Source organism: Misgurnus anguillicaudatus, chromosome 9 (assembly GCF_027580225.2).
Source record: "Misgurnus anguillicaudatus chromosome 9, ASM2758022v2, whole genome shotgun sequence".
NCBI classification, from domain to species: domain Eukaryota; kingdom Metazoa; phylum Chordata; class Actinopteri; order Cypriniformes; family Cobitidae; genus Misgurnus; species Misgurnus anguillicaudatus.
Window position 1 is genome coordinate 33737955 of NC_073345.2, and position 27047 is coordinate 33765001.

Consider the following 27047-nt stretch of genomic DNA (forward strand, 5'->3'; position numbering starts at 1 on the left):
GCAGAGCACGGTTTGAAATAAATAAACTTATAGCAACTCATTTAAATTAAACAATGTAAGTTAACCTATAAGGCGTACATCTATACACAAAACACATTATTAGATCACTTCAGGAGCAAAAATAAGGAAACGAGTTAAACAACAGGCCTACCTTTGTTGTTTTCATTCTACAAAACAAGATGCAAGCGCCTGGGTTTAATGTTGAAAACAGCAATGATCTCATTATATTCCAAAGAGTCACAGAGTTTTTTCTCAAAAAACAAAAGGCACAGGTTTTTGAGGCGAGTAATCGAGTCATGGATTCAAATTAGGTTGTGAGGGTGGTTTATCAATTGCCGTTGGCGGGTAAACCTGTGTCAGGCTGACCGGGAGAGAGCACTGGAACTGCCGCCAGGGAGCAAGCGGCAACCGGCACCACCAGCGCCTGACTAGCCTTCTTGTGGGTTAATGAGTCTATAGAACTGCGCTGGTAGGACTCGGCAGATGGAGGCAGTGGCGTATCTTCTTCCTCAACACTTGCGTTTTTAAATAACACATTAAAGAAACTTTAGCCATTATTGTGGCAATGTTAATAATATTAGCTAAAAAACGCAGTTAGCAAAGTTAGCTGGCTGGCTGCCTAAGCCCGCCGCTTCCCACTGAGTCTACCTGTCAGAAGAACCCCTAGCAACCAAGCAACCAATTACGTTCCGGCGGCTTCCTACAACTTGCTTCAACAATTCCATTTTATTTAGAAAGCAAATTAAACACACACCAGTCAAAGATAAATCAGGTTTATATTAATATATTTTCTTAAATACATTTGAATAATAAAAATAAACTAAAAGTGTATTTTGATGAAACTTGCCTGGGCGGGCCAGGGAGTTAAGTGGGCGGGCCAGTGCCGCCCTGGCCCATTACTGGCTACGCCCCTGGCGGACACTACTTGAGTATTTTAAGTAAATTTTTTAAGTGTCTTGGGAAAAAAATTACTTTACTAAAAAATGTTCATATATATATTTAGCCCTCCATATATTTCAAAGAAAGGAAATATATCAACGTCTCATTGGAAGAATGTTGTTACAAACTTGTTGGAGAAGGTTAAAATTAAATATATTTTCTACTTATATATATTATATTTTATATTAGCTTTACATTATAAAATTAGCTTGTATGTGGCATAATTTTAAAATATATTTTGGCCAAAAATACATTTCTTGCCATATCGGTTGTAAAATGATCAATGTAGGCTATTTGCTTGCCTTTGAAATACATTTTGAAATATAAACTAGATATATTTTCAAATTAAATAGAATGTTATATTTATATATAGTTAGCATATTTTTAAAACATATTTTTAGCCAGAATATTTTGTTTTTGCAGTATGGGCTTAACTGATAGGCCTACATAATAATGTAGGTTTATTTTAACCCAGCAGTTGGGTTGGTCCAAATTTTTCTCAACCAAGAGTTAAAACAACCCAGCATTTTTTTTTTTTTTTTTTTTGAGTGTGTAATTTTTATTGTTCTTTAAAATAAAATGTTAAATCCACCCTCGTTTGTAAATTGCTTTGGATTAAATGAATAAATGTCAAAATGTAATGTTAATACATTGCAATTGGCCTTATAGTTTTTAATAAACAAATATATAGACAATATTTAGCAGCACCGATACAAAAACTTACGTAGGCCTACTTTTCTTTAGTTTAAACTCTAATTCCCACAATCCTTGGTTGCCACGTGCGCGTCCTGTCAGCAAACCGGACTAAACGTCACATTCCAGCATTCTCCCTCCCTGCGCGTGCGTGCGTGCGTCTGTCTGTGTATGAGGGACGCAGGCTAATCTCTCACCCCGTACACCTCTCTGTCCCCGGGAAACCTTCTCATGACAGGGCGGATCTGAGCCCGGTGGACACCCGGCGACCCCCGCAGAACCGATCGCGGATATCTGGTGAGTATTCGCGTGATTTCTCCGGGCGGGTTTGGGTGTTTACGCGCTGATCCGCCGTTTTTGCGCAGCCTGTAGTAACGCCGTGCGGCCGGGTGGCACGCCTGTGATACGTTATTGTAACGCTTTACGCTTATGATCGCAACTTTGTGTCTCGTTATTGATACACATATTGTGTCTTTGATCCTCCGCGCTCATTGAACCCGCTGACCGTCTCTTCTGCTGAGTGTCTGTTAGCTTTTTGTCTCATCATCATGTTCGGGTCCCTTTAAAAAGCAACAAAGACACAAAGCGCATTGTAAAGAGAAGTGTCCAGACATCTGCATTTCACCTCATACATGTATACACAGAGGATTTGCTGCGTGCTGTCCGGTTTTGGACCGTACCGGTATTGTTGTAGGGTGGTTGCATCAGCTCAGTTAAGAGATCATCTATTAGTTAAACAGCTGTGGTCTTCTTCAGCTGCTGCTGCTTCTATCATCATCTTCCTCGCCCTTCAGGCGTGTTTTACACGGGCTCTGTCTCGTGTCTGATCACTAGACTGATGATGGATAACACATTTAATGTATGGTTTAGTCTTTCATTAGCATTGTTAACTGATGGTAACGTGATATCACTTAGAACACGTTATTCATCTTGTACCATGGTAGCAGAGATTGAATTAGCTGTAAATGTCACTTTGCTAAATCAGTGCACATTTGCTGTGTCATTATTGCACAGTTGTGACCCGATGCAATGCAATTTATACAACTAATAAAGATGTGACTGGATGTGTATGTGTATAATATATGTGTAGTGTGCATAGTTTTGTAGTCATTAATTTATGCATGTTTTGGTGATGTAATAGCAGGCAACACCGTGATGCTCAGGTATGACGGGAATTTAGCTTGCGTAATACATTTTCTCAGGATCTATAAAGGAATGTGTGTAGAGACGGAGACGTGTCTACACGGGAATACATCCTATAGCAGCATATTATTAGTGCTGGTTAACCCTTCATTGACACCCAAAAACAAATCACTGCAGTTAATAATAAACCCACTCAGAATGTAGTTAAAGATTGTCTGTGAATCAGCAGTCTGAGTCAATCAATCTCAAAGCAATACATTCACTGTCAATAGATTGATGGGGCACAATCTGACCTCTGTGTGTGTAATGGCTCTCTTTAATAGTCTCATGCTAAACAAGGTTAGATTCAATGAAGTGTGTTTTCAATGAAATAGTTTTTGATTTCAGCTGTAGAAGTCCAGCAGCTCAGTTTAACACAGTTTATGATGATTGTGATTAAAGAGCACCTATTGTCCGATTCACGTTTTTCTTTTGGTGTGTAAGTGTGTGTTAGTACAGGTTAAAGGAATAGTCTACTCATTTTCAATATTAAAATATGTTATTACCTTAACTAAGAATTGTTGATACATCCCTCTATCATCTGTGTGCGTGCACGTAAGCGCTGGAGCGCGCTGCGCCTGCGACGCTTCGATAGCATTTAGCTTAGCCCCACTCATTCAATTGTACCATTTAGAGATAAAGTTAGAAGTGACCAAACACATCAACGTTTTTCCTATTTAAGACGAGTAGTTATACGAGCAAGTTTTGGTGGTACAAAATAAAACGTAGCGCTTTTCTAAGCGGATTTAAAAGAGGAACTATATTTTAAGGCGTAATAGCACTTTTGGGAGTACTTCGACTCACCTGAAAAGTCCGCTCCCCTTCTCTCTCTCATAATGGGAGAGGGAGGGTGTTACTGCGCCGAGTCGAAGTACTCCCAAAAGTGCTATTACGCCATAAAATGTAGTTCCTCTTTTAAATCCGCTTAGAAAAGCGCTACGTATGTATGCGGATGTATCAACAATTCTTAGTTAAGGTAATAACATATTTTAATATTGAAAATGAGTAGACTGTTCCTTTAACAATATGCAAAAGGTACAAGTCCCAAAGTAAATGATGACGTGCATTAGAGTTTCCGACGTAAATCTCTTTTCTTGGACTACAACACACACACAGATTGTAGGCAACAGTTTACTTCCTCGGCTGTTTTATGGACACGACAGTCATTATCATAATTCTGCCCGCTTCTGACTCACAGTCGATGTTTTCATTTTTAAAGTATTTACTACTGACTTAACCATGACTTAAACACAAGTTTTGTGCAGTGCAGAGTAGCGCTTGCTGTTTGTCGTTTCTACGATCACAAATGCAGACATGGTTTTATGTTTTAGTAATCCTTACCTTACCTCCTGCTCAAGCTACACTGGTAAAGTTGATCGATCAGCTTAGTCATCTGCATCTTCCGGATCAGATTTGGCTTGTATTGATAAGGTAGTAAAGACGATATTAACTCTTGTCAGTATTGCATTGTGAGCGAATCTTTTAAACATAGTAAGGAACATCACATTCTCAGTAGGGATGTCACGATTAAAAAAATTTGGCTGACAGTTAATTTTTTAATAAATTGTTATGATTAATCGTCTATTTTATTGCTTTGACATTTAATTCTCATCATTTGTGTTTTCAAAAACTGCAAACTCACGTTGCACTGTCAGTTAAGGAGCGCCATCTAATACCGTCTCGTTTATACAGGCGCTGCAGCTCCCCCTTGTGTTTTTTAGAGAGATGTGCAATCATTGCGGTGATCTGAAATCATTGCGATGAGGTCAAACAATCGCGATGAGACGATTATTTAATCATTGTGACAGCCCTAATTCTCAGGTGACGTCAGCGGTATTCAGGCCAATCACAATGTACAGCTTAGCTGGCCAATCAAGGACACAACATTTATCAGATCGATGAGGTTTGTATTGTACAAAATCAAATCGCTTGAGGAAGGCAGGCATGCATATCTAGAGCAACAAAAATGTACGGTATGTGGAAAAGAATGTGTTTTTTAACCAAAACCATGCAAACACATTGTATTATACACAAAAATACACAAAATAATTGTTTTTTTAGCAATTAAATAGTTGCACTTTAAATGAATGCGACAAAATTCCAAAGATTTTCCCTGGATCAATTCAGGACAAGCTGTGTTCAACTTAATATTATCCTGTGTAATCTACTTAAATTTGTAAGAAGGAAATTTACTTTTGTGTGAAACTATATGAATGATTTTGGTACTTATAAATATTTTGTGTAGAGATTTTTTTCAAAAGTAGATATCACAATTTGTTTTAGTGATTTTTATTTGTCTATTTTATTGCTTTGACATTTAATTCTCATACTTTGTGTTTTTTTTTTTTGCTTTTTTTCACACAAATATATATTTAAAAAACTGCAAACTCACGTTGCACTGTCAGTTAAGGAGCGCCATCTAATACCGTCTCGTTTATACAGGCGCTGCAGCTCCCCCTTGTGTTTTTAGAAAGATGTGCAATCATTGTGGTGATCTGAAATCATTGCGATGAGGTCAAACAATCGCGATGAGACGATTATTTAATCATTGTGACAGCCCTAATTCTCAGGTGACGTCAGCGGTATTCAGGCCAATCACAACGTACAGTTTAGCTGGCCAATCAAGGACACAGCGTTTATCAGATCGATGAGGTTTGTACAAAATCAAAGCGCTTGAGGAAGGCAGGCAAGCATATCTAGAGCAACAAAAATGTACGGTATGTGGAAAATAATGTGTTTTTTTTATCAAAACCATGCAAACACATTGTATTATACACAAAAATACACAAAATAATTGTTTTTTTTTAGCAATTAAATAGTTGCACGTTAAATGAATGCGACAAAATTCCAAAGATTTTCCCTGGATCAATTCAGGACAAGCTGTGTTAGCTTAATATTATCTTGTGTAATCTACTTAAATTTGTAAGAAGGAAATTAACTTTTGTGTAAAACTATATGAATGATTTTGGTACTTACAAATATTTTGTGTAGAGATTTTTTTTCAAAAGTAGATATCACAATTTTTTACAGTGCAAAACTAGAGTTTGTTTTAGTGATTTTTATGTGTATCGCATCGGGTTAGGGTTAGTAATTTAAGTAAGCAAAAGCAGTATCGGCTCACGAAAATCAGCAGCCTGTATCGGTCATCGGCTAAGGCTGTTAAAACAAAAATCGGTATCCGAATCGGCACAAAAAGATCCATATCGGTCAATACCTAGATTGTTTCATACGGTGTATTTGACTCTCCAATCAGATTGAATGTTAAAAAACAAATACACACGTCTGGTCAAACCTGCCTTACAATAAGTAACATTTCTTCATTTTTATTTCTCACGAATATTTTTTAAATAAGTAAACCAAGGTATCTGATAGGCTCACAGAACGATACATTTCTGCTTGAACGTTTATGAAGAATGTGTTTCAGAATTTTGTATCTGATGATGGAAAGATTTGGTTGTTTTTGGAGTGCGTCTATGTTAAAATTTCTTGTATTTGCTTTTGGATTAGTGTGTGATATTCGTATATAAGTTCACTGTTGACACTGCAAATATGATTAAACCATGATATATTTTAAATACGACATGAATGTTAAACATCAAAACAGTACACATGTCATTTCAGTAAGCTCTGCTTCAGTCCTCTGTATTTGTATCTAACAAGAGGGGCTTTGTTTTTAAATAGTACAAAGCTGATTGGGCTGCTTTCAGCTTTGGCCCCGCCCATCAATGTTTTTTCAATCCCTGCTAGTTTGCATTATGATTCTGATTGGCTCATTCTGTGTGAGGTGGAATGTGTGAGCACTTCCTGCTTCATCAGCCAATCAGAACAGATATACAATCTGTGGGAATTCAGTTCACATCATGAGAAGCAGAGCAGAGATTTGTGTGTAATTGAGTTTGTTGCGACTGTAGTTTTAAGGACTGGTCAATTTTATCACATTATTATTTTTATGTTTTGTGATGACATCATCTGGACCAGAAGCTCATATGACATTTATAGTGTAAATATTGATTTTCTTTTTTGTGGGGCATGCTCATGTCACATCTGATCACGTGTGTGTTGTGTGACTGACTTTGACTGCTGTAACCTTCATATTTGACATCATGTTATGCATTTGTTGTGTGTGTTTGTTTGTTTGCTTGTTTTGTGCTGAGGCCAGTGTTTCGCAGGGCTTGTGATCCTTTGCTATCCAACAGAACCGTCCTTAAACCCCTAGTATTGATAATATAAATAGATATTACCAAACTAGCCGCTAAGAATTAAAGTCAGCTGCTGTTACTTTCTTTATACAACACGAGCTTCATGTTTATCAGACGCTGATTCTTCTCAACGCACGACCAGCTTGGTTAAAGCAAGGCAGCGTTGCCACGTCCTCTGCCATTCGGCAAAGTTTTGAATTGGGCTACTTTTAAACTTTTTCTGCAGGTTGATGTTTTCTGCGGGTTAGAGATGAAAGGATTTGGTTCATTAGTTGTTGGTATTTGGAATGTGAATAGTCATTGGGATGCTAATTTTAAATGGCCACTGACCTGGTTTTGTTACGCAGATCTGGCAACTGTAAACGGACGCAGGTTAATTGTTCTTGGGTTTTCTTTTCATAAAAATTCTATGATCTAACTAAGTATCTGTTTTAAGGGGGAAATCCAGGTTTTTATGACTGTAACAACGCATGTGTGGCACTTTCATATCATGATGGCTTATTTATTTTGTTAATAACGAATAATGTTTATTTTCATCAAGGTCTAAAGTTGAAGATTATTTAATGCTATTCAAAAGTTTATTCAATGTCTCGTTTTTAATACTTTGACATTTTAAAGCTCCACAAACTTTTTATTTCAAGGCTTTAAATATCAAAATCAAAAGTTTATCTTAGTAAAACTTGTAGTATTGTGACTCTTTTTTTGTGTGTTGCAATGAGATTTGGCTTGTAAGAATGTGCAGTGAAATGTTTGTAGTTTTGCATCGGCTTCATTCAGTGCCGCTTCGTTGTCGGAGAACAATACGTCTTTTGTTTCAGTTGTTTTGCTGCTGGTGGACTTCAGTTTTGTCATCACCAAACTCTGTTTTACTGCGTCCTCTTTCTCTTTAGGTTTCCTAAATATCTCATCTTCTGTCTGGATGCTTAGATGTTGCTCAGGAAGATGTTTTTGGCTTCTCAGCTGGTATTTTGAGACATCACATTGAGTGACATGTTATGTAGTCAAGATAGACACTGAACAATTTGTCTGTTATGTATTACATCACAACATTGTTATTAGAAAGGATCCTAATCTGTTTTGCAATGAGACGCGTGCACATCCATTCTCTTAGAAAGCTCATTGACTTGACATCCTGCCGTCAGCATTGCATTGGTGCTGATGTGACCGATGGGTTGTCCTGACAACCAGCTGACATCATCAGGGTTGTCAATCACATGACCAACTTTTGCATCAGGTGTTAAACACGCTGACACTCTCCAAATGAGCGTAAACCCTTAAACACAATGCATTAATTCATGTAAAGTAACTTTGTTTGAAATGATACTTGATAGGATTTGTTGTTGAATTTAAAAATGATGGGAATGATGATCTGAAATTAATTTATTCACCTTAATGTAATGAGACACTCTGTATCTCTGTTTCTAACCCCAGTGAGATGCCTCCTGACTGGAAACTATTCATCATTAAAAACTGTGTTTAAAGTGGTTTGCATGTCTGGGTGATTCTCACGAAAACTTGGTTTTAAAAATGTCAAGCATGAAAATTAAAAAATTGCTTAAATTTACTTTTTTCCCACCAGACATTGAAAAACAAAGTCTGGAGTAAATGGGAACATTAATTTAAAAACTTTTACTTGTCATTTAACACTTTTTGTAACATAATTTAAAAAATTAGTCCTAAAAAATCTCATTACCGCAACAGTCAGAAAACATCAACACTGACATATTTTCAAAATGACATGACAAACCTGAAAGAACATAATTTGGAGATTCTGCACATTCATTTAAAATCAAAGTATTATGCTTCTATTAATTAAATTAACATTTAATAAGCATCTGTTGCGGTAATGATAATCAAAATGTCGTGTAAGCATTCTGACAAGACAATATTTCAAATTAACTGTAAAAAAATGATCTTACCTGGTAGCCATCTTGAAGTAACTGGTCCATGTGCTTGGTCACTCAAAATCAAACTTTATTAAAATTCTGTATGTGTGCTTAAATTGTTCTCAAAAAGTGTTGCGGAGGATGAGAACATCAGGCATGGACACATCATTTTCTGAATTTTTCTTCATTATTATTATACATGAATATTCAGTAAATATTTTTTATGTCATCTTAAGTAGTCTAGCAAAACATCCATTTATTTTTATTTTCTTAATATTTTTGTGTTAATTTGATTAAATTACAACATAACGCATGTTCAAACACAGCCGGACACATTGCGGTAATGAGAATTTCAGCAGAAAATGAGATAAAATTTCCAATTATAAATTCTTATGTTGAAATCACACATTGTGCAAGGTAGAACACAGTATTGTGTTAATTCTGATGCTTTTTAATGTTACTATATTACACATTTTAAAGCTAAAATCATTAGTGCCGTGGTGTTTCAATGGTTTCGTGAGAATCACCCGTCTATGTCTATCAGTCAGTTTTATAATGAACATGTTCCCATAGTCACAGACTGAAAGTAAACGCTAGTATTTCCTTATCTCGCACAAGGGCAAAGTTTACAAGTGATTTTGGACTAGAGTACATTTGTGCATGTTTGCTTTTGTGACCATCTGTATGTACTGTGTGTGTGTGTCCTCTTGATATTTTCTATATAAAGATATTCAAATTTGTGACCCTGTCTCTGAAATCCAGTCTGAAGTCTGAGAATGGACTATTACTGTTAGCACTTCCATTCCAGTTACCATAGATGACAGCGTGTCTAGGTTATGCCATGATCCTGTTTTAATCCATGCCCAGCTTTTTTACCATGTCACTATGCACCAGCATGTACTGACCATCAGGACAACCAGGTGATTCCTGGTGGGCCGCAGGCTTCGTGGGCCTGTGGGCGTGTTAAAACTTATTAGATGTAATTATATGGTTTTATCAGTCAAACTTCACCTTTTGCGTCTCTCACTGGATAAAAGAAGCTAACGCAAGCTGTGAGACTGAGAGGTAAACAAGCGTGTCAATTGCATGACCTGCATGTCACACTGGCCAATCAGAATGAAGTTATTAAACAGTAGGTGCAGTCGATGCAGTACAGTGCTGTGCAGACTGATTAGTCAATCAATCAATTCGAAAGCCGTCCTCTCCTAATCATCCCTTTCAGCAAGAAAACAAAACAAAAAATGCAATGCATTATCATTGTATTTTACAGGACTGTCACAAAACAAGTCCAAGAATTACTACCATTGGGAATAAGACAGCAGTAACCTCCGTCGTGAGAGGTGGAGGCCGAGGAGAACTCCCAAGATGATATGTTGTGCATTGCATTTTGCAATTTCTTCTATTAAATACTATTATTGTTATTATTATTATTATTATTATTATTATTATAAACAAGTGTTTTGCATGCCTAGGTAGGGCTGTCACAATTATGAAATTTGGCTGACGGTTAATTGTTTAAAAAATTGTGACAATTAATTGCCTGTTTATTGCTTTGACATTTAATTCTCATACATTTTTTTGTTTATGAAATAATTTTCACAGATTGTTGTGATTATTCAAATAAAACATTTTGCAAGGTTTATCTGGCAGTAAATATTTATACTAGGGATGCATATCAATTAATCGCGATTAATCTATAGCAGAATAAAAGTTTTTGTTTACATCATATATGTGTGTGAACTGTGTATAATAATTATGTATATATAAATATGCACACATGCATGTATAATTTTAAGAAAAAAATATATTTATATATTAAGTATTTATATTTATATATAATATAAATTATACATAAATATACAAATGTATATACACATGTAAACATTGCTTAAATATATACATGCATGTGTGTGCATTTAACTATACAAAGTTATTATACACAGTACACACACATATATGATGTAAACAAAAACTTTTATTCTGCTATAGATTAATCGCGATTAATTGATATGCATCCCTAATTTATACACAACACATTTTTAAAAGTAATCTGACACTGTCTATTTATACAGGCGCTGCAGCTCCCCCTTGTGTTTTTTAGAGAGATGTGCAATCATTGCGGTGATCTAAAATCATCACGATGAGGTTAAACAATTGCGATAAGACGATTATTTAATCATTGTGACAGCTAGGCTTGCCGCGATAGTCGGTGAAACGGTGATAACCGATGCTTCAGCCTCTCACCGGTTAGATCACTTGCCCACCGCGACACCGTCTTTCACCGTCGTTTTGATATTTTCATGTAATTAAATAATTTCGTTTTGTTAGAGAGAGCAAACACTAAAAACTGAATGTGTCTGCTGCCTGAATTCAGCGGAGCTGAACGCCCGTCACATCACAGAGCAGCAGGTGTCAGGTTTCATTTATTTCTGTCAGTCAGTGTGCGAGGCGAGCTGACCAACCAGACGATGGCAGAAGCCGCATGCTTACTTGTTTTTGTTATAATATACATTTGATGTTAAATATAAGAGATTGTTTTGTTGTTGTGTTTTTCATCAAGAAAAATAATAAACCCATCATTCAAGCAGTACTTTATGGAGAAGTAGCCGGTTGCTCTGCTTGCGACTGGTGGGTTCTGTGAGAATTACCTGCGCACATTGACTTAAACCAGCTGTTGCACTCTCATTTCACGCAAATTCATACGCGATTTAACGCAGCGTACGCAAGCACTGCATTTAAACAGTTGCGTGATTCAAAAGTGAAAGTAAAATGTCTGCATGCGGATTTATAAGCTCCTCCCACCCGGTGATACCGGGATCACCGGGTTTGTGACGCGCCGATTAACCGGTGGGAAAATTCTGTCACCGCGGCAACCCTAGTGACAGCCCTATGCTTAGGGGAAAAAATAAAGAAGGAATGCCTTCTATTATATAAAGTTCAGATTCCGTAATTGTTTTATTATGTTTCAGTCGCCAGAAATAACTTAAAACACTGAATAATCAATATATAATATAATCTTTTTCACGAATTTTTCATGAATTTTCCTGAATGAAGCAAAAACATCCTCAACATTTTTTCACAAATCTGGTTATAACCACAGTAACTTGAGTTATTTATTTGAAACAAGTTGAAACTCTATTAGATTGGGTTGTAAATGAATTTAGTCCATTTGTAATAATTGTTGTTTTTGAATCACTTTGATTTATAGCAGTATTGTAAACTCTTATCTGAAGTTAAATAGTTTTGTTAGTGAGTTTGGGTGAAAGGTTTACAGGTGACTGTAGTGGAGTCAGTAGAGGTGAAGATCTGTAACTTTAGACTTGATCATTAAAGCACTTTGCTATATGCAAGCGTTCTCACACTGGAGATGTTGGCCTGCTGATGTCTTTGTGGTCTTCAGCTGTTCTCATCAGTTTCATTCTTTTCTCGGTGTGTTTTAAATCACAGTGGTGTTACTTTGAACAGCTGGTGTTACAGACCAGATTTAGCTAAATAAACAAACATCAAACATCAGCGTTAGCTAAATAAACAAACATTTCAAATAGTTTTTGGACATTTTGGTTTGTCTTTTGTCATGACTCTCGAATGTAATGCTCAGTTAACTGAAATAAACCAGGTTCGTATGCAGCCTGCATATGCGACCTTCAGAGGATGCAGCTTTCTGTTTGAGAAACGGCCACTGTCCTAATATCAGCATAAAGTTACGTTTCTGGCTAAACCTTTTCAAGTGCAATGCATGTGATTTTTTTTGTGATTTTTTGTTTTTGTTTTGGGTTGCTAATAATGTTTGTCTGAGGCGCGTTGTGTTTTTCTCGGTGTCAGATGTGAAGTGTCTCAGCAGATTAAACCCTGAGTTTACATGATTTTATCTTTGCATGTTCTTGCTCAAGAATAACAGTGGTTGTATCATTTCTATTGTAAAGAATTGGACAAATATGAAAGATTTCAATGGATGTAAACGATGTTGGCTAAAAGTAAGCATCTAAAGTGAAAGTAACAGAAGCCTATCCGTTAGCACCCCCTGCAGGCATTTGTTATAATACATAATGCTGTTTTTTATAGGCTACATATTACTGTAATGTATTTACTTGTTTTGATGCTTAATTTGAACCAATTATTATTGCATCATTATGTAATTTTAAAGGTTATTGCTCACTTGGGTCTATATTTATTATCAAAAAATATCAAATTACTTCATTATCAATTAGCAAAATAATTGTTAGGGACAGTCCTAGATTAGTTAGCACAGTTCAAAATAATGTTATTTCAGTTTCCCATTTATTTTATCATTGAGGATTTCTTAAAAAGTGTACAATTCTCGTCTCGTTCTCATGAAACCAATCTCAAGTCTCGTCTCGTCTCGTGGATTAAGTGTCTCGTCACACCCCTATAGATTAATGTTTTTTATTCAGCAAAATTAGCTTATAACTCATGGTTTCGAACCCAATGAGCACACATACTAATGAAAATGTAAAATGCACTGTAAGTCACCAAATGCATAAATGTAAACGTTTCGGAACATGGTGCGTTTTTCCCTTGGTTCGGTTCAGGCAGTCCGAATGAGGTGCCCGACTCCAAACGAACTCTGGAGTGGTTTGGTATACGTGTGAAAGCAATCCGACCCCAACGGACCAATGAACAGGCTATCTTATTGCTTTATTAACCATACCTGATAGTAGCCTGGTGCAACCAGACTCTCGTACATTCATTTCATTTGTACAGAGAGTCTGGCCACGCTCAATTGCAAAGCGTTACTTCCGTTAAGGAGGGTCCTCTGTTGAAGTTTAAAACTATTGGATCTGCCCAGAGTCACTCTGAATCTGCCATAACCTATCGCTAACGTTTGGTCGTGACGTATGTCACTCAGTCTGGCGCACGACCTCAACGTCTGCGTTCTTAGCCACTCCCTGCTGTTCGCTGATTGGACCTGCAGATTTTTGCCGGAGAAAACAAAACTCTACACAGCAGTCCCAGACGTTGTCCTGAAGCGAAATGAAAATGAAGCGGAAGAACGTAGGAGGGCGGAGCCAGGCTAACCTGATAGCTCTTTGATGACGAATTCTGGTGAGCATGACAGCGCCATTCAAAATTAAAGTGCACCTGTTCCTCATAAAATTGCTCTTTCCTGCAATAGGTACACAATAATGAAGTAATATAACCACAGTTACCCCCCCCCAAAAAAAAAAAAATCCCCCAAAGCTGCTGTCTGTCCATCCTGATAGACAACTTATTAGAATCACGGAAAATAAACAGATGCACTCTGACCAAAAAAAGGAGAGTTTACTCGCACGTGACTTGTATTACCAAGTTAGTTTGGTTAGTTGCAATGCAAACCGAACCGATATGAAATTTCAACTTAGCCATTTAACCCCTGGTTTCGGAACAAAGCAATTGATCTCAGGTCTGGAAACACCCTTAGATATGCGAGTACACCATGTGAGTTTTAGTGCACACATGGTAACTGAACAGAAACAGATGTTGTTCTTCTTCCTCGTATATCCAGCACATTTATTGTCTCCCAGCAGTTACTTCCTGCCATATGCTTGGACTTCCTGTCAATCATGACAGTCTTCCTGTGTCTGTTTCCCCGGGTTCTGGATCTGTCAGTGCCGTCCATTTTTTTTTTAGCTGTGTTTGTCTCTCTGGACTTGGATCGCTGTAGATAATCTTGAGACTATTTACCCATCAGTTAAATAATTTATTTATATTTATTGCATATGCATTGGATATTTGTACTTTTAAAATTGATTGTTAAACTGGAGGATGAGTTGAAACAAATTAGTGGAGCACCTAATAATATACAATATCCTTGTAATGTTCATGTAAAATTAAATTGAAGCTGGCGCTTACACAAGTGAGGAAGAACCGTTAAAATAAAATTGAAATAAAATCTCATTGGCATGTTTTGCATCATTTTCAATCCTTTTCTTTTCTGATTGTAAATGCTGTGAATGATGTAACCATTCCTATCACATTATAGACATACAGAATTCAGTGTTCGTATGTTTGAGATGTTTGCACAGGTTCTGGGTTCACTGAACAGCTGATGAAATCAAACAAGTGATGGTAGATAATGTGATGTTGTTCTGCGTGTGGTTTAAGACGTTGGTAAAGTTGTAAATCCTATTTGCTGAGTCTGACCTACAGTAACACCCGATTAAACTCTCACTTTCTCTCTTTACCTGCCGACTATAAACACTGCACACAGCTTTCACACAGAGAGTAGATATCAGGAAATAAACTATCCAAAGAAATTATCCAGTCACTCTTACATTTCCCATTGTTTTTCTGAAGCAAAAACAAAATTTAAATACCTCATAATAAAAACATTTTCTTGTATAATTGCACTTAACTCTTGTGCTGCGTTCAAAACCCTATGTTACCTGGTGTTTCCGGTTAAAAATGACCATGACAAATCACTTGTTATGCTACATTAGCACCATATCTTGGATTTTAATCTTTTTGTCAACTTGTTCTCTTTAAGATAGGACGGGATTTGCATTTATTTATTGCATTATTTTTAAATTAATTAATTAATTATTAATCATAGGCTTAATTAATCTAAAATGCTTATGCACCTTAGTTTTTTGTGAAAAGAGCATTATTTGTTTTCTTTTTTAATCAAACACTAAGGTGCATAAGATCAGATCAATGGCTATGTTTACATGCACAAAATTCTGTCAATCTGACTGAAATTAATCTGATTGCGACTGAATAATCCATCTAAACAACTGCGCAAACGCGCACAGGGTTGCCAGATTTGCATAACAAAGCCAGCCCAACAGACATTCAAAATGATGCCAAAAGTATCCAAAAGTCTATTCAGCCCAAATGCCAATAACTAATTAACAAAATCCTTTGATTTTTTTTTAACTCACAGAAACAGTTTGAAAGTAACCTAAATCTGAACTCCACCAAAAAGCAGAGGACTTTGCAGCCCCTGGGAAGTTTTTGAAAATAAACATGCATAGACACAGATCGTTGAAAGTGCTTGAATCTATTTTATACAAGAAGTTTTCTGGAAAAAATCCATATTATTCCCTGTGTAGTGTAGGATAATATCATAAAATTCTAGACTTTAAGCACACTTGCTAAACTGTTCACTTTAAATGCTTATATCTCCTGTATGTGAATGTTGATTTATACCCAAATGATTTTTTGCAAAGTTGTGTTTGACACATGAAAACGTCTCGGATTAAGTATGTAACTGTTGTTCCCTGAGAAGGGAACGAGACGCTGCGTCTCTCTTGCCATACTTCCTGCGTCCCTGTAGCGCCATCTTTGGCAATATTTTAGATAGCGATATACTTCCTGTCTCCCTCCGCACCCTGTCTTTGTCGTTAAGCCTCACCATTGGTTGAATTTGATATACACATTCAGACGCACTTACCCCTGGAGGCGTCCCCAAAGTTTCACCGCAGTGACGCAGCGCGAGTTTCCTCGAAAGGGAACTGTAACAATGTATCTTTAAAGGTAACACAATGTAACATTGTTCTCACTTGAAATTTATCCCCACATTTAGTCCTTGAATTTGAGGGTACAGGGCTCCAGACAAATTTTTTCACTAGGAGCACAGTGGCCCCCAACTGAAAATTTTAGGGGCACAACCAGAAAATTTAGGGGCACACACCGTAAATCAACATGCTAACCAAATATTCTGATTTCTACTACAGTGTATTACTAATAAATACTTTGATGATATATGCAGAAAGTACAATGTGCTGTTTTAAATTGTTTCACATTACAAAAAAATGGTCAAATTTACTGGTCGCACATGTGCGACTGGATGTAAAATTCAGTTGCACACTCTCAAATTTTGGTGGCAGTCTGGAGCTCTGGGGTATTGGACCTGGAAAGTCCTTGAAAGGTCATTGAATTTGAAGTTAACTTAGGTGTGGGAACCCTGATTTATGATACGTAAATAAGAGGTAAAGGTGTGAACTTAAGCACAAGCAAGGTATTTTTGCATCTGATTGAGAAAATACTACAATACTGTTCTCCTGATGATCGAATCACAGATCGGACTGCACCACCCCTTTCAATACAATCGAAATTTGCATCCATTTAACCTCAATCATATTGATCAAGGTGTTTACCTGGAGGATTTTCAATACGATTGATCCATCAATACGATTACAATCTGATTTTTTGGTTGCATGTAAACAAACCTAATGAGGCCTACGATTAGCCAGTTCAGAAAAAAAAATAGAAAACCAGTCCTTGAAAAAAGTTGACAAAAAGATTGAATCCAATATTTGGTTATATTTTGCATAATGGCTGATTGATAAACTATTTTCTGTAGGCCACACATTATTAACCATTATGTGTTGGAAAGGTGGAAAAGTGACAAAAAATTATATTTTTTTATATACCTGTATTTTGTAAAAAAAGTCACCACACTTTAGTCCAATGCAATAACATTAACTTGTATTTTGGGTAAAAGAAAATCTCTCTAGGTCTAATAACCCAAACCCAACATAAGGGTTAAGTCCATTTTGCGTATAATTGCTATATTTTTATATTTAGTTTTCTTATATTTTTGATAAAGCAGTGTTCCTGGATGTTTGAAGAAAATAGCAGAAGTTGTCACGTGCTAGTAACAGTTTTTACTAAATGGGTGAATCTCACAGAAACCGTTCAGCATCTTGACAATATATTGGATACGGTTGTCTCAGTATCAGTATTTGATATTCATTTCGCAATGTGTTATTTTCAGTGTCGTCTAATTGTGTATGATTATGACAATTCATCACTTTTTATTTGTTTTGCTCCGCCCACAGCTCCCCTCCCTCCCCCTACTGTGGTCCGGTTGCCATGGAGAGCTCATCGGTGGCATCAGCATCGTCGGAGGCGGGAAGCACTCGCTCGCAAGAGATCGAGGAGCTGGAACGCTTCATCGACAGCTACGTGCTCGAGTATCAGGTGCAGGGACTTCTGAGCGACAAAAACGACACGGACCAGGATGTGGACAAGACCCCGTCCCACACCTCACAGGTGACATCATCACAATGATTGTGTGGGAGGAGCTTTCTAATGAATCATTTAAGCGCACATTATTTATGGGATGAAAAACTGCTGTTCATTTACTCAACATAATTGATAGATGTCAATAATATGATAATCATATTTATAATGATATTGACAAATGAATTTTGTCTTTCTCTCTCTCTCAGTGGACGGAGGACTGCAGTGATAAGGTTGATGGGAGCTGGTCATCGTCGAGGGGGAGGGGTTCATCCAAACCAGTAAGTTTCTAATCCATAACCAGTTTATTTTAATTAACGCATATTAATACTATTAATCTACTGAAGCAGTGATGTGTTTTATGTCAGACTAAACAAGCAGATAAAGCCATTTGTTGTGACAGTCAATTTAGTTTTTCATGTGAACTTCACAGCTACAATGTGTTTGATATACAGACACATTGCATCCTTTAATAAGTGATTTAAAAACCGTCTCAATAATGCTGATGTTGCAGATTTTTGTTGCTCACAGACTAAGACTTTAAACCGTATGCTTACTTTGTGTTTACATTAAATATTAAAGACAGTGTCAAGGTGTTTGGCAAACATGAGAAGGGCGTTTCATTGTGTGCTGTCCTGCGGGTTGCTATTTTTGTAAGTCATGCGGTTGCTTTATTAGGCAGTTCAGGTGGATCTCTGTTACAAATCTGTGTTTGATGTGTTTATATCAAGAGCGAGAGACCCTCAAGACCTCATTATAAACTAGTTGTATCAACAAATTTCCATTTTGTAGTTTTGGGTTCATGTCTACAGTAGCTTTGACACTATCCGAGGACACTTTTAAAAAGTTAAAGTCCCCCTGTAGTCGATAATTTTATTACTCATCTTTGAGCCTTATAATAACAAATGTAAAAGTTTTTCCTCTGACTTCAATTTTTTTCTTGTTCAAAAACTCCTTGAATGTAGCTCTACACCCTTGCCTCATTTAGTATATGCGTTTCTATGAATATGTAAATTAGTCCTCGTTAGGGATGTTCATATTGGTTAACCGAAGGTACAAATTTATGACTTAATTTATGAAAGGGACACTCCACTTTTAAACATTTCATTTTTACCGTTTTGGAATCTATTCAGCTGATCTACGGGTCTGGCGCTAGCACTTTTAGCATAGCTTAGCATAATCCATTGAATCTGATTAGACCATTAGCATCATGCTAAACTATACTCTCATTCTGGCGTAATAATCAAGGACTTTGCTGTCGTAACATGGCTGCAGGAGGCGCAATGATATTACGCAGCAGACGAAAATAGTCCCTTTAGTAACTTTTAATAGCAGGGGACTATTTTCGGGCAGTGTGTAATATCATTGCGCCTCCTGCAGCCATGTTACGGCAGCAAAGTCCTTGATTATTACGCCAGAATGGCGTATAGTTCCTAGCCATATCTGCCTAGAAAATCACTTCTTTTAATTTTCTCTCGTCTTAGTACACGATGTAACTACAGAAGAATCAAGTTTTAAATAGGAAAAATATAGAAACTCTTTGGTTATTTTTGAGCGCAATGCTAATCAGATTCAATGAATTATGCTAAGCTATGCTAAAAGTGCTAGCGACAGACCCGGAGATCGGCTGAATGGATTCCAAAACGGTCCTGCTTTAGAAATTGTGGTAGATAAAAAAGAGACACTCCGCCCCCTTTAGATATTAATCCTCGGGACTGATCGCGTGCTCACAGACAACCCTCAACTGTTTTTTTACTCAATGACAGTTTAATATTTAAAGATAACCGTTAATGTTCGATTAACAAGCTGCGGTTGTCGGTCGGGAGAGTTGAAATGAACATCCCTAGTCCTTGTCTTTACTTAATCACACAGCTCAGACCATAGATGTAAATTTAAATAGATGCTACATTCGGCAGTTTCAGGTACGGTTTCACGCAATGCATGTGTGAACTACACGTACACAATTTTTTTAGCGCTGATGTCACAGAAGCAGAGCTGTCGAGTCTATGCGACATCCGTACATAAAATCTATAACTCGAACAACTGATATGTGTTGATATGATTGGTTGTGATATAGAAAACCAGACAATTTTAAACCACGAGAATGAGACGAAAACGTTGAATTTGCACATGATTTGCATATGTGGTAGACATATAAACAACTATAAAAAAAGTAATTTTCACCACAGGGGACCTATAAAACTTGCAGATATAGCATTTAAAATGTTACTTCAGATTTATTTTGCATTGATGAATGAAACTGTTGCTTTGCTTTTGAGAAAAGTGTTCGTGTTGTGCTTGTGTGCCGGTGTTTGTTCTGCACATGCTCAGTAGAGTTTGATCCTCTCTTTCTCTCTCAGGATGAATGGGAGCACAGCAGTAATGGCAGCACAGGTTCTAGACCCAGTTCAGGTTCTCGACCCGGTTCTGGTTCTAGATCAGGCAGCAGAGGACAAAACAATCAGTTTAGAGCTAAGGTGAGAGAACTCTTATAAAGGAGTAAAAACACTTATTACATGCCCTATAAAAATAAAAAATAAAAATTTTAATGCAACATCTGCATGTTTGCCTGTTTGTTTTAGAATGGAAACCGAGATCCTTCTCTTGACATCCTGGGAACGGACATTTGGGCTGCTAACTTGGAATGCCATGGGTGAGATACACAAATACACATTTTTTAACCTCTAAACTAAATTGTTACAAGCTGGGTTTCCATCGAAGCGTGAAACCCACGTCTCCATCTCCCATTATTTGCATTGTCACATAAGTCAAAAACCACCTCAAGCTTTTTTGCAAATTAAGGGATTTAATTTAAAATTTGGCATGCACATCACTCGTTTCTTATGCAATACTTAAAAATGCGCATAAAGTTGCATACAGGTACCTTTTTCATTTATTTTGAATAAAAGCATGACTTTCTTGTTTAATATGTTTAATGTATCTTTCCATGTACATGTTTGAATATGCATTGTTGCAGTAAGAAAAAAATAGGTTTGCTCAGACTCATATCAGTCTTATGTGGATGTGTATTTAAAACTGTTAGCTTAAAATGTTTAGTGTGTTTGGTGCTGATTCATGGTCTCATTTAAACTTTGCCAAGTCATGAATCTTCGTTGCCCTAAGGTCTCTCTCTCGCTCTCTCTCTCAGTCTCTCGCTCTCTCTGCAGACATTTGTAATCCCTTTAGATTTTCACACAGCTTTCTAAAATAAACTCTTACGTTTTTGAAGTGGATTTTGTAAGGAACACATTGTTCTGACTAAATCAGTGTTATGTATGAGATCAAGAGTTTCAGGAGATTAAGAGTTGTACACTTCACTGAAACAGCTGATTTGTGTCGCAGTAGTTTGTGTATACTAGCATACCACTGTTACTGTTTCTCAAGTATGCGCTATGAACCTGTATGATTAAAATACCTGGATGGCACTATACACATAAGACTTTAAGTGGACATTTCACCAGACTTTTTAGGGTGTCAAATAAATCTTTGGTGTCCCCAGAGTACATATGTAAAGTTTAAGCTCAAAATACCATCTAGATAATTTATTATAACATGTTAAAATTGCCACTTTGTAGGTATGAGCAAAATGTCCTTTTAAATGAGCTGATCTCTGCACTAAAATGCAGTGTTGTGGTTGGATAGTGCAGGTTAAAGGGGCGGTGTTATCCCCTTCTGACATCACAAGGGGAGCCAAATTTCAATTACCTATTACACATTTTCTAGGTTGACAGAAGCACTGGGGACCCAATTATAGCACTTAAATATGGAAAAAGTCAGATTTTTATGATATGTCCCTTTTAAAAAATCCAGATATAACATGAATATTGTTTAACTTCTTGTGAACATTGTGCCTTATAAACTCTTGTGTTCTGATGTATGTTTGATCTATTAGGGGACAGTAAGAACTGTAATGCACTATATATTCTATTACATATGCTATTTATATATTAATATGTATATAATAATTTCCAGCTTTTCTGTTTTTTTCTTCTTGTAAAGCTGCTTTAAAGCAATTTAATGTTGTAATAAATAATTGAATACAGTAAATAAAAAAAACAATAAATGTTTGCTGCATATGTCACACATAAAAAATAATGACAAAAAGCAAACCTTAAAACTTTAAAATAATAATAACAATAAAATAATGTTTTATTTAAGGCTATATTTTTCCCTTAAAAAAACTTTCCCAAAAAAAATAATAATAATGAAACAAAGTTTGATTTTGGGATCAAATGTTTCAGGATAAAAGTCCCTGATTAAGCACATTTCTTTTGGTATATGTTTATTAAATGTTTTTAATGTGTGTTACATGTTTTGTGTGTGTGTTAATTGTTTTTTGTGTGTATTTTCAGAGGTGCTACGTGGGACATGCAACCAGAGAAACTTGATTTCTCACAGTTTCACAGGAGGGCGTATAGAGGGACACCAAAACATCTTCCACACATCGACAGAGAGGGGTGAGACGACTTTAACCCTCAATAACACTGACCTCAGATCAGAAACATACAGACTTTGTCTAAAACATATAATATAACACCAGTCAAAACATATCACTGTTTCCTCATATTCTTGTTCACATTTGTGCCATGTCTGTCTTATGGTTTTAAAAGTCTCTTTATCTTAGTATTTAAAGTCTGGTGGTGTTTGGGTGGGGTGTGGTGGTTCCTCTTTGCTGTCCTCTAGTGACTGTATATTGACATGACATAATACAGAGTGATTTAAAGGGGACATTTCATAAGCTTTTTTTAAGAGATCAAATAAATCTTTGGTGTCCCCAGAGTAAACATGTAAAGTTTAAGCTCAAAATAAAATACAGATAATTTATTATAACATGTTAAAATTGACACTTTGTAGGTGTAAACAAAAATATGCCGTTTTTGGGTGTGTCCTTTAAAATGCAAATGAGCTGAAATTTGCACTTAATGGCCATGCTTTGATTGGATAGTGCAGATTAAGGGGTGGTATTATCCCCGTCTGACATCACAAGGGGAGACAAATTTCAATTATTTAGAGTTATTTTTTCACATGCTTTCAGAGAATTGTTTACCAAAACTAAGTTAATGGGTTATTTTTTTCACATTTTCTAGGTTGATAGAAGCACTGGGTACCTTAAACATGGAAAAAGTCAGATTTTCATGATATGTCCCCTTTAAGGTTTAATTGCTTGATATAATTTAGCATGAAATCTGTCTTTTACATTAGAACTTTTTATACACAATGTACAAACAATAACAATACTCTTTTGTTGCTTACAAAATCCCAGCTATTTTGCAACTATTAACATGACTCTTAAATCTGATTGGATAAGGCACATTTAAACCTCCTAAAATTATATTTGATTACACATACAATATTCGTTTATATTGCCGTAACATAAACATGCATGTTTAAAAAATATTGGTTATTGTTGGGACTATAAATGGTCAACAATAAGGCTAATGTCCTGTGTTGTTTATATATATTATTTATTGAATATTTTTTATTAATATCTAGCAACCACTTTAAGTGTGGTTAATATCAGTGTAATAAACATCCTCTGGTAAATTATTGATATACTTTGTTTGCTTAAACATCTAGTCAAATTACGTCTGTCTCCTCACAGGATGATGAAGGGCAAATTTGACGATGATGATGGTATTGACCTGGAGAACATGGACAAATTCCTGCCCACCCTGCCGGTAAGAAACATACTTCACTTAAACACCTTTGGGTGGTTTCCCGGACAGGGATTATCTTAAACCAAGACTAGGACTTAGTTTAAAGGCGGAGTCCATGATGTTTGAAAGCCAATGTTGATATTTGAAATCACCTAAACAAACACGCCCCTACCCCAATAGAATCTGGAACTTCTGTTGATAGACCCGCCCCACACATACGCAATCCGGCATTTTATTTGATTTGATTGGCTATAAGTGTGTTTTGGTAGACGGCCCGTCTAATTTTCCAAAGCGTTTTTCAAACATCGTGGACTCCGCCTTTAATTAGGAAATATAACTAGTTTTAACAAACATGCCTGACTAAAAACAATACTTGTGTGCATTTTAAGGTAAAGCAAAGGGCACTGATGTATTTTAAGATATGTCAGTGCAAGTTGTTTTCAGTTTGGACAGCTCTTACATGATTTTAGTATAGGACTAGTCTAATCCCGGCCCCCTTAAATTTTTGCAAAGTTGTAAAAGATCTTGCAAAGATCTGGGTCTATAGCAGGTCGCCTCCTGGTGGAGGGATGTTTATATTGGCTTTATTGTAGTAGATGATCCCACACTGCCATCTAGTGATGAAGAGTTTGTATGACAGTTTGGAGAGATGTTAGCAGTTTTCTAGCAAGATTTGCTGGATGAAGAATCCTGTGATTTTTCTAATGTGTTTGCACTGAACTTTAATTTGACATAAATTGTCCTGGCACGGTGTCCTACATAGTAGTCTATTAAAAGCAGCTTGTAAATAGTGTTTGAGTTTTGTCCTTTAGACTCCTTCAGTTTGAAAAAACGTATTATTAACGTATGTGTAATGTGACTGTTTTACAACTTAAAATGTATACTTCTACATTGTCAAAACATACATTTGTGTTTTACCGGTGTAAATTCTACTGAAAAACAACAGTTAAGTGGCGCCATCTGGTGGTGTCATGATGTTATCACATTTCAGCATTATACTGCTCGCTTTCTCTTAACTTCCGGTAAACTCCGCTAATAATAAATAACAACAAAGTACTTTAAACGTAGTTTATTTATATAACAAGCAAAACAACAACACCACATAGATTACATAGGAAACCAAAACATTTGTTATTTTTGACGAGGCATTTGTTCAAGAGATGAGTTTAGCAACTAGTTGTTAGACCATTAAAAAAACGAAACCGGAAGTAAGGTTCGGATCCAGACGTGTATCACGTGCGTCCGATGAAACCGTCTATACATGTTTCTATTTTGATGTACTTTATATTATATAAAAATATTTATTATATAAATATATTTTTGTCTTAAAATTATACATGTATGTGTGTGTATTTATATATACATAATTATTATACACAGTACACACATATATTATGTAAACAAAAACTTTTATTCTGCAAACGATTGTGAGGCAGCACTAATTAATATTGAGTAGTTGATCGATGACCTGCTGATGAAAAACAGGAAGTTAATCAATGCATCTGTGAAGTTGAAGTTTTACAAATTTATATTTGAATGTAGTTTGTTATTATATATAATTTGTTATATAATGTTATTTAAATTTTTTGGTATTTTTTAATAAAGAGACATTAATGTCAATTTAAAGAGTAAATTTCAATTTTAAAAGTCTCTCTCTCTCTCTCTCTCTCTCTCTCTCTCTCTCTCTCTCTCTCTCTCTCTCTACCCAGAGCAGGATGTTGGTAGTTAGGTACCATACGGTTAAATGGTCCTCTGTGGACCCAGCCCATGTGTTATCGTCTAGACATGAGTCCATTATTAATTTCAGACAGGGTGTGTGTGTGATATCTGGCATTGTTTCAGCCATTTGCCATATTTGTCCTTTGTCTGTGTGACTTTACATAAATGGTAGTGTTTTGTTTTAGTGTAAAGCTTCAGTTTAATGTGTGCATCTTTACACATAGAATTTGGCTATTGAAGAATGCATTATTGGATATCAAATATGCATGCATGTGAATAAACCCTCCAAGTCTGCAGATTTCTCTCTCTCTCTCTTTTTCTCTGTGTGTGTGCGTGCGTGCGTGCGTGTATAAGGATGTTCATGAACATGTGAACTTATATTGTGTTTAATAGCGAGCTTAAGGAAGTGATAACGCTCGGTGTGTGTGTGTTTCATCACGTTCACGTCGAGTCTCACACAGATTTAGCTCCGTTTCCAATAAAGCCAGAGTCAGTCTGTCTGTTTCCGCTTTTACACAGGTGTGTGTTTGTGTTTGTTGATTGTGTGGATTTATTTATAGTTGTCATTATAAGTGAGCCAGATCTGACAGGGGATTTCCTTAAAAGTGAAAGTGATTCATAAATATCATTTACAATTAGGGTTTGAGTCACTACAGAGACATAAAACAATTGCAGTCTACAAAGTGGAAAAAATGACTTTCGTACTTAGTATTTTCGTCTAGTTTTAGTACAAATATCAAAGAATTGCTCTTGATCAAATTGATGAGCAGAATAACCTAAGAAAATAAGTCTATTTTTAAGACAAAAAACATAAAATTTAAATGAATTCAAGCCAATGGGTTAAGTACATTTTTCTTGAATTAAAACCTAAGTTTATGTCAATATTTTTTATGTAAATGTTAGTCTATCATGCCAAACTATATATTAATGGAAAGGTCTAAGCCTCTAGAATACATATTTCAACAGTGTTTTATAACATAAATTATCTTAGAAAAGTAATTGATTCATTTATGAAGAGAGCATATAAACATTTATATCCTGCTAAATGTCACTGACCCGCCAGCAGGACGCCTACATTTACTTCAGTGTTTTGCATGTGAATTCTTATCTAATCTTGATAAACTATATATGATTGGAAAGCTCTAAGAGTGTAGTCATCATATATCATCACCATTTTGGGAACAAAATAACGTAGTCAGTTTCTAAAATGTCACAGGCCCACATGTAGGCCCAATTTCTTTATATCACTTTATATCACTGCATAGCTCTCAGAATGTAGTTTTTAGGGCTGGGCTTATCTCATACAAAATAAAAGTAATTTTTTGCATAATATATGAGTTAGTGCTGTGTATAAATATTATGTATATTTAATTACACACACATACATACTGTGTATATACGTTTAAGAATTTTTTTTATCGTTTTTTATTTATATACAATATAAAATATATATACATGTATGTATGTATGTATTTATTTGAGAAACATTTACATGTTTATATATATATATATATATATATATATATGTAAATGTTTCTCAAATACATACATACATACATGTATATATATTTTATATTGTATATAAATAAAAAATTACACACAGCACAAACTCATATGTTATGCAAAAAATTACTTTTATTTTGTATTAGATTAATCTATGCCCAGCACTAGTAGTTTTCATATTTTATCTGATGATAGAAATAATGTAGTGACAGTTTTTTGTTACATGACCCCCCCATATGAATGCATATTAATTAATATATATTCATAACGCTATATCATAGTATAAATCTACAAAAATGTTGACA

The 27047-nt window shown here is 35.9% G+C and overlaps 1 protein-coding gene across 2 annotated transcripts in view; it reads left to right on the top strand.

Moving 5' to 3' along the window:
* The first annotated feature begins 1758 nt into the window (after nucleotides 1-1758).
* Nucleotides 1759-27047, top strand: part of ctif (CBP80/20-dependent translation initiation factor) — a 71610-nt gene continuing 46321 nt past the window's right edge. The window contains exons 1-7 of one of the 2 annotated variants that reach the window (XM_055179748.2): nucleotides 1759-1929; nucleotides 17680-17893; nucleotides 18073-18144; nucleotides 20224-20340; nucleotides 20446-20516; nucleotides 22216-22320; nucleotides 23466-23541. In XM_055179748.2, coding sequence (XP_055035723.2) covers nucleotides 17714-17893; nucleotides 18073-18144; nucleotides 20224-20340; nucleotides 20446-20516; nucleotides 22216-22320; nucleotides 23466-23541 — 621 coding nt within the window. In that variant the 5' untranslated portion in view covers nucleotides 1759-1929; nucleotides 17680-17713. The remainder of the gene's footprint in view (nucleotides 1930-17679; nucleotides 17894-18072; nucleotides 18145-20223; nucleotides 20341-20445; nucleotides 20517-22215; nucleotides 22321-23465; nucleotides 23542-27047) is intronic. The other variant, XM_055179749.2, reaches the window with a different exon arrangement.